This window comes from Gavialis gangeticus, unplaced genomic scaffold, assembly GCF_001723915.1.
Source record: "Gavialis gangeticus isolate Ggan-Ray unplaced genomic scaffold, GavGan_comp1, whole genome shotgun sequence".
Lineage (NCBI taxonomy): Eukaryota > Metazoa > Chordata > Crocodylia > Gavialidae > Gavialis > Gavialis gangeticus.
Window position 1 is genome coordinate 9,247,016 of NW_017729030.1, and position 8,640 is coordinate 9,255,655.

General features: G+C 40.3%; 1 protein-coding gene across 1 annotated transcript in view; it reads right to left on the reverse strand.

The window, feature by feature from the left end:
• The window catches only part of PPA2 (pyrophosphatase (inorganic) 2), a gene marked incomplete at its 5' end in the record, with an annotated part of 81,351 nt that overhangs the window by 36,394 nt on the left and 36,317 nt on the right, over positions 1 to 8,640 (reverse strand). Inside the window, 3 exons of the mRNA XM_019521818.1 lie at positions 1,062 to 1,188; positions 2,737 to 2,823; positions 6,837 to 6,956. Of these exons, the coding sequence (XP_019377363.1) occupies positions 1,062 to 1,188; positions 2,737 to 2,823; positions 6,837 to 6,956 (334 nt within the window). The remainder of the gene's footprint in view (positions 1 to 1,061; positions 1,189 to 2,736; positions 2,824 to 6,836; positions 6,957 to 8,640) is intronic.

Consider the following 8,640-nt stretch of genomic DNA (forward strand, 5'->3'; position numbering starts at 1 on the left):
AGACCCGAGCTGGAAGTGGGGGGGGGGGGGCACATGTATTGGAGCCTCCCACCTCATGGCCTCTCTCCTGCCCCGCTCCTTCAGTTCAGGCCATGTAAACCCCAGCCGGCAGCTCTCCCTCTTCCTCCCCCATTTCCCGTCCCTTCCTGCAGACAGCACCCAAGCTTGGAGTGGGTGGTGGGGCTGCATCAGCCCAGCTGATGGTGAGACAGGCCGGCAGGCTCGATACCCGCCTCCCCTGAACCGCTCCCCCCACCCAACAGGTGAATGTCTAGGGAGGTACTTTATGCAAAGTCCCATGGGTTAGCGCAGGGACCTGCATGTCTGCCAGCACTGAGTTGTCTTTTAACATCTGTCTTCTTTGATGACACTACCAACAAAGAAAGCTACTGCTACCACAAATGGCCCTAACATATTTGCAATGCCAAGCTCAAACTCAAGCTAAGAGGAGACCACCAACCAGTTTCATATGGTGATACTTCTCAGTGGCATGGAAACCAGAGCCAAAGACTGCAGGGCACTGAAAATTTAGGAACATCCTCACTGTGCAAAGATGTACCTCTGATATTAACATGAACTAAAAATCCTCATTCAGAAGGTGCTCTAAGTAAAACTCATTTGCAAGAGTGCCGATGTGGCAAGGGATGAAACTTTATATTGCTTTCCAACTACTATTACTTAAGTTTTCTCTCATAAGGCACTCTGCATGACAGATCTTCTGAGGGAATCTTCAGATACGCACTACCCCCCCTGAGGATTAGTGTAAGATCCAGGCATGCACTCTTTGAAGAAGGCATCTGAATTCATGCCAAAGAGAATAAATGAATATACACACCATTGTTTTTTGGCTAGCTGCCTCTTTCTGTCCATGTGTTAGAGTCAAATAGTGCTCTTCTGGGCATACAATCAAAAGCAAAGTGCACATATTTAAATCTGGAGCTGGACATCAGGTAACGAGACCCACTTTCTGATATAAATCATTTTGAATTCCAGGGTTATCCCCTGACTCAAAGTTCATTTACTGAAACATGCATCAAGTAAAGAGACATAAAGATACTCACCATGGATTTTCTCAGCTTCTGGGTCATCCATACCGATGGCAATAATCTTCCAATCTGTCTCTCCTTCATCGATAAGAGCCAGAACTCCCAGAACTTTCACCGGAACAATCTCACCAGAAGATCGAACCTGAATTATAGCACCACAGTCTCAGAAAGATATAGAAAGGATACACATTCACAACCTTTTTGTATTATCATAGACAAAGTGGTTTGTTGCTCTGCCAAGAATATAACAGAGTTGGCAAGGGAAAAATGTGTTTTTTTAATACTATCCCTGGTTGATTCCTATGCCTATCTGCCATTCTCTCCCCTCCATTCTTTTCTAACAGTTGATCAAGGATCTCAGAAATTTAATCAAAAAGAAAACTGACATAGTCTAACAAGAATTTTCTTCCCTTATCCTATTTTGCATCACAGCTCCTCCCCGCCCTCCCCCACACATCCTGTAAATCTTCACCCCACTCCATGACTCAGACATCACTTGTTTGTTTTCTAATCCCTTTTACCTGCTCCCTCCTCTCTCTCTCTCAGCTTCTTTCTGTGAACCTACATCTATAGAAGCTACATGGAACCTAGCCACAACTACATGGAACCTACTGACTTCCCCAATACAACCCCAACTTGATCTCCTTTCCCTGCAAGCCCTGGGAGTGCCAGTGTTTATTCTAGCTGTAATCACTTCCTCTCCTCCAACTCTCTTCTGGATCCCCAGGAATTCAAATTTATACCCTTCCCCTTCACTGAAACAGCCTTTAACCTTAGCAATCTCCCTCTCAGATGGATGCTCCAAGGGGCCTCTCCAGGGTCTCAAGGACCATCGCCTTTGGATGACTTCTCTCCTTCTTAAAATGAAAAGAGCCTCCTGGACTACAGAGTCCAATCCCCTCAGTTTGTAGGCAACTGTGTACCCAAGATTCCCCAGTATCACCACTTCAGACCCTCACGCACAAAACCATCAACAACATCATACAACACTTAAAAAGCAGAAACGAGAGCCTTGCCAATGCCCTAGCACAGCACTGACAGAGAAGTAACATGTTAATGTATGCTCCCTGCAGACCATAAACTCCCCTTCTTACTACTTCACATGATCTTTCATATCACTTCTTATACCCATCTCAGTCAGCAGTATGCCATAAACTCTACCAGATTGCCATCTCTAGCCTTTCTTATCTCTGGGTGATATTAACCACTTTCACAGCATCAACTATTATCTCTCAGCAGTTAACTCCCGTGGCAGTCCAGCACAATTCCATTGTTTTTCAGACAACTTTTCCCAATCGTACATACTGCTGCCAGTTCTAGCTCTACGAGTTAAAAAAATGAATTCTTTATGTTTATCTTGCCAAAGCCTTGCATGCTCTCTTTCCTTCTTTCTCCTTCCTCTAGCACCATCAAAAACTAGGTTTCTCTTGCCAGTTACTTAGCCTTAAAAGTTGTTTTTGTCGACTCTTCTTTTCTCCCTTGCTCAGTATCCAGGCTCTTCTACATAATAGGGGTTCTTGCTTTCTCTCTAAAACACCCATTTCTGCTTTATAGGAGAATCTTTCCCATGTTTCATCATCCTCCAGCCCTGAATACTGCAATCTCTTCTTCTAACTGCTCCCCTTCTTCCCCTCTATTAAAAAAAGCTGCTGCCAAAATATTAAAAATAACTTTCGCAATTAAGACAAACCTTTGAGCCTATTTCACAAACATCAATAGGATCATTATCCCCACAGCATCCTGTGCTATTATCTGTATGGTTTGGATCTTCCCAGGTCTGTTAAAAGAATGAGAAACACAAGTTTAATTATTAAACTTCAGTTACAATTGTTTTTTCTTGCCATCAAGTTATGCAGATTAATAAAAATCATAGTTCGCCCTCTTTCTTGCAAAACATGCGATTAGTCAAAGAAGATAGGAAATCATCTCATCAACTTGGATAACACACCTAACCAAGCAACACCCTCTTCAGGTAAAAATGCTAACTGGAGACTGGGATTGTTTTTAAAAGATATGCTCAAAATCAAACAGAAATTACTGAACTTGATGTAGGAATTACTGGATGAAAAAACTATGGATTATATTACCTAGCAGATCAGATTAGGTCAGCAAAATGCTTTCTTCTGACCTTAGAAGTTATTAACTTGTGTGTGCTGTCAGAATCATCAAAGGTTGTATAGTCTACAAAACATTGTTTTGGACACTACTGCTTGATCTGATTTTCAACCAAGTATGATCCATGTTTAAACCTTGCCTATTTCGACGCTTATGTGACTCTTTTTCTTGGCTGCTCAATCCATAACATACCACTTAATTTCTACGTCTCTAAACTGCAAAATGAAGATTTGACTGTAGTACATGCTAGAATACCTCTGCTAGCATATGTCACCATAGCAGCCAAGATGCAGTGGTAAGGAATTCAATTTTTTGCTAAAAATTAGGGTCAGAGCCCATCACAGATCCTGGGTGCAAGCTACTGAGGGTACACGCCAAAACCCTGGCTACCATGTAGTCATTGCTATTGTTACCCATACCAGCTAGGCTAAACTAGCATGTCAAATGCCTACTCTGTAATATGATCAACTACTTTCAAGTATGCTTCGTGCTTTATTTGTGCTGACAAATGCCTATGATTCTATGATCTTTCAGAGGGCTGGGTGCAATGAAAGGAGTACAATTTCCTTTAAATATGATATTAAAACAAAAAAAACCCAACCTCTTTTACAACTGGAAACCCACTATTTATTTATGGCTTGCACTCCTGATATTGTCACAAACCCATATTATATCTCCATAAAAAAGTGGCATTTTCAATAGATGTCACTGTCCCAAGCAGGATGGGAATTTTTCAAATGCTGGCTCCTCTGCTCCAGTGCTGCTCCTGTCTTTGACCATGAAGTTACCTTCACTTTGTCAGGACAGTTAAAAGGAAAGTTTTTGTCATCTTTAAAACTAACAACAGGATTGTTTTAATCCTTCCACTGTTAGCAAGTGCTTATCATCAGAAGTTATTTCACTGCTATCACTGACACTCTATGGCTTTTTTAGCCTTTCAAAGTAGGCAATTGTTTCAACTTGGGGATTTTTCCATTCTCTCTTTCAAATAATGAACATACTAGAAATCAAGGAGCAAAACAGCCCCAAAACAAGGGCTTGTTATTTAGGTCAGCCCATTTGGATGAGAAAGAAAAGAGCCAGATATTGAATTTTTTCCAAGGAAGTCTCATGTACTGCCTCCTCTCTGTCACTGAAACAGCTCTAAGATCGTTTAAAAGATTTTTTGCTACAATGCCTCAAATCTGGATGTTTCTGCCTCTGAACTACAAAAGGTAAATAATGTGACATTTTCTTGTGACGAGCAGTTTCAGGCTACGGGTCTGACCAAATCAGAGTCTTTCTATTGTCTCTAGAGGGGTTTGCATTTAGCGAACTTTCAAAAAGTTAAACTCATATACTTGCTAAATAAAATGTATTTGCCGCACATTTTACTGATTTATTAAGGCCACCATTTCATGCTGATGAAGCAGAGAAGGGAAAATGACAGCAGGACTATTCATCATTGCAGGAGCTCCTTTACTGTCCAGACAATGCTACCATAAGACTTACTTTTCTCACATCCCGCTGAAGACTACTGTCTGAAGGATAAGATTCATTAGGGGAGCTGCCATTGTTCTACCTACACCGGCTAATGGTGATGGCACTAGTGTTAATCCAGAATTTTAAACTCAGGCAAACCTTAATTTGTTCCAAGTAAGAACAATGGCAAATAAACTTCCACTTCGAAATGGAGGGCCTCTCTTGAATCCACTGCTGCTTTTCCATTGACTATACTGTTACCCACATACCATCAGTATTTGTTTTTGTAGTCACTAACATTTAAGTATTACCAGATTTTCTCACAAATAAGATGCTCCCAAATATAATACATACTTTGTTTTTGAAAGGCAGAAGAAAAAAGGTTTTTCCAGAGTTATGGCTGTATAGATTAGAGACAGAGCCTACTCTTCAACTGTCTGAGGGTGCTCCCTTTCCTGCATAACTAAAGCTCAATCCCTGGCTGCTGATGAAGACTAACCTCCATGGATGGATCTATGGCTTTGACAAGAGCTGAAGAGGCTTTGAAACTGGGAGCATGTAACAGACAGCAAAATTAGCAAAATTTCCCTTAAAAAGTTTAGCTTGATTAGTGGAACATTATGACCATTAAAAAATGAGAGACTATCCCTAACACCTGCAGAGTGAAGAACAAATGAGCCATTAAGACAACTGATTCCCTCAGCTGCCTAAACAGCAATACCATAGTTGTTGTACTGCAAAGGAGGAATCAAACCATGTTGCTTCCAACCCCAAGCAGAAAATCAACTTTCCTGTCTAATACTCGTACTCCTTCTGGGGCAGGGGCTGATATCTGGGGGGAAAGTTACATGTTATATATGATAAAATACAGTTATCACCCATTCACACACATCTTTTATTAGCAGATCACTGCTTGATACTCAGTCTGGGCCATCAGGGACAAAACAAGTATTTAGCAATTTCTCTTTGGTGGGCTCTATGAAACATTTTCTTAACCTCACACTTGCTCCCAAGAACATTCCCATTAAGTCTTCATCTTGCAATGGGAACTAATTGTAGAGCAGGCCTAAACTTTTTAATTGAAACCATTTTGTATATGTATGTCAAAAATTGCCATTTCATCAAAATATTTTGGGGTTGTTGAAAACGCAAGTTTAAATCCCTGTGCCAAATATCCAGAGAAGAGGCTTGAACTTGGGTCTCCCTCATTTCTTGTGAATGCCTTGATCACCAGGCCACTGGCTGTGTATGATTTTTTTCATGAAAAGATTTAAAAGGTCTCATTTTTTGTTCTGTACTTGAGTGAAAACAAGTTTTAAAACTTCCAAATCTTTCATGAAATGGAGTTGGTTGTCACCTAACTCACTGGAAACTTGTCAGCTACCTCTGAAGATAGGACAAAGATAGAACTACTATCCTCTATTACTGGAGGAGGCACCTCCAGGTCAGAGTTGACATGTTAATGCATTGCCACTGCTTATGCAGTGGATGTCCTCTGGGTAAACAAGAAGATACCATTCTCTGAAGAAGTCAGTTTGAAATCTTTCAGTACTAATTCTGGGTATGCACAAAAACACATTTTGTTTTGCTACTCTTATTCTCCTATTGTGTTAAATTACCATTCATTTTATTCTTTATTTTTATCGAGTTTTGAATTTCAGCCACTGATTAACACTAATAATGGATATTTTTTAAAATACAGTAGGACCAGAAAAAATCCAAAAGGTTAAAAAAAGACAAGTAGAATCAATCTGAAAAAGAACTATCCTTATATTTTCCCCCTTGCCAAAGACTTTAAGAGATTCCAATTACTATTTACACTGTCATATATGAATAGCTATATGAATTTATTATAACCATCTTGTTTAAGGGAAAAATGTTAATACAGCTCGGCTTAAGTACTTTTGAATGATACGGGGATGACAATATAATCCTGTCACGCACAGCACAGAGATTCATAAAGTATAAGCTCAAGGTTCCTTAAATATTTAACTCCTTCCTGAAATAGTGCATATTTATTTACGCGCACACACCACAATTCTGATAAAAATTTATGGATACAATAAAGCTATGCATAAAGAAAATCCTAATTTACAAATCTATCAAACAGAAACATCCTTCTTGCAACTGATTTGCATTCAGGCAGTGCTCAGGATTTATAAGGCAATTTACTCAGAAGACAGAAAAGTTTCACTATTATAACAAAAATGTTACCTGAGGGAGGGCACCATAATTCCATATATAACCCTTGTGAGGGAAGATATTTGCTACATATCGAAGCTTGCCGTTCTTTATATCTTGTTTAATGGGATTCAACGGCTCCTTGGTGGCAATCTAATCAGATCGGGAAAGAGAAAGAGAGAAGAGAATTCTAAAATGGATGGCAATTAATCCTGGACCCAACTAGTTAAAAAGTTGCCTTCTGGGCAGCAGAAACTGTATACCTGTGGTTTGTAGAGCTTTAAAAAAAGTGCAATAGCCTCACTGTTAATCTCAAGGGTCATGTTCAAAAACAGGCTTGTTATTAATGTTTTAAACACTGGCATGAAGTATTGAAGGAGACAAAAAAACCTGGATCCAAACAAGGAAAGTCATATTATAAGGAGTTTTGTCATAAATACTGAAAGAAATTTAAATTGGAAGCCTCTGTACTTAATGAGTCAAGTTCAACAGTGAGATAAATGATGGCACAAGTTGATCAGAGAGCAGGAGCTCTGCCAGCAATTGGAATTTTCTGCATCCTACCACTGCCTGTTAATTGCCGTCCTGCTACGTATGCTTCCACATGCATGTGAAGCTTCTCGTGCATTGCCACTTAACAGCAAACAGATGAGAAATCTGTAAGTAAATCAAGTAAAAAGGAGTACAAAAACTTTGCAGGGAGCTAGTCAGATTTACTGCAGAATATCTTATCCCACAGTAGCTCTTCCGGTCAGCTTACCCATACAGACCAGCATTATGCTACTTTCCTCATCTGTTTTCTGAGTAAATTACACTCAGTGCCTGCCTGAAACCACCTCTAACACCAACAGTGAAACTGGCCTAAAGAAGTTCCATCCTCTCACAAAATATTTGAACGGGATATTGTGCCTGCAGTCAGTTTTGTATATTACTTAACTGCAAAACCTTCTCCACAAGTTGACATTATTATTTGTCCAACTCTCATTTCAGTCAGGATTATACCAACTATTAACCATACCCTGACAGTAGAAATCTGGAAGAGTTTCATAGAGATAACTGATGCTGCTCCAGATGTGCAAAAATGAGCATGGCTGGGCTCCTGCCAGCTACTGGCAGAGTCTGGCTTCAGAAAAAAATATTTTAGGAAAATCTGGGTGAGGTCCAAGGAAACTGAGCAGGCTCAAAGGGCAGAATGATATAAAACAGTGGGTTTGAAACCTTTTTTCATTTGCAGACCCCTAAAAAATTTCCATGGAGGTCCAGACCCCTTTGAATGGTAAGTGTGAGTATTCACAGACTCTGAATTTATCACAATCATCTTTTGCGGACCCCTTAGACAGTCTGCAGACCCAACCGCACGTTGAAAACTAGTAATATAAAAGAAATGTGGTCTGAGAGGACAGAACAGGGAGAAAATTGTCTTAAGACAGATTTCAGTGACTTTGGTATAAAGAACTTCAGAACCACACAAGAAAAATGTCATACAGAAAGGCCTCATCTAGAGCGTTTCTCAGCCCATGGGTTATAACCCAAAAGTGGGTCACAAGAATATATGAAAGGGTCACACATAATCACAGAAAAACAAGGAAAAAATATGGGAAATTGTGGATTTTCTACTTTAAAGGAGAAAAACGCAAGAAAGCACTGGTTTCCCTTTGCAGACTGGCAGAGTTGCAATCTGCAAGGGGCTGCTTGGGGCTAAGGGAGAAGACCAGGGTGATCAAGCAGGGGGCACTATGTGCATGTATGCATATACACATGCACATGGCAGGCAGGATGGAGAGCAGCTCCCCGCAGGTAAGTCCCTGGTGGTGGGGGTGAGGGAGGCATAGACAGT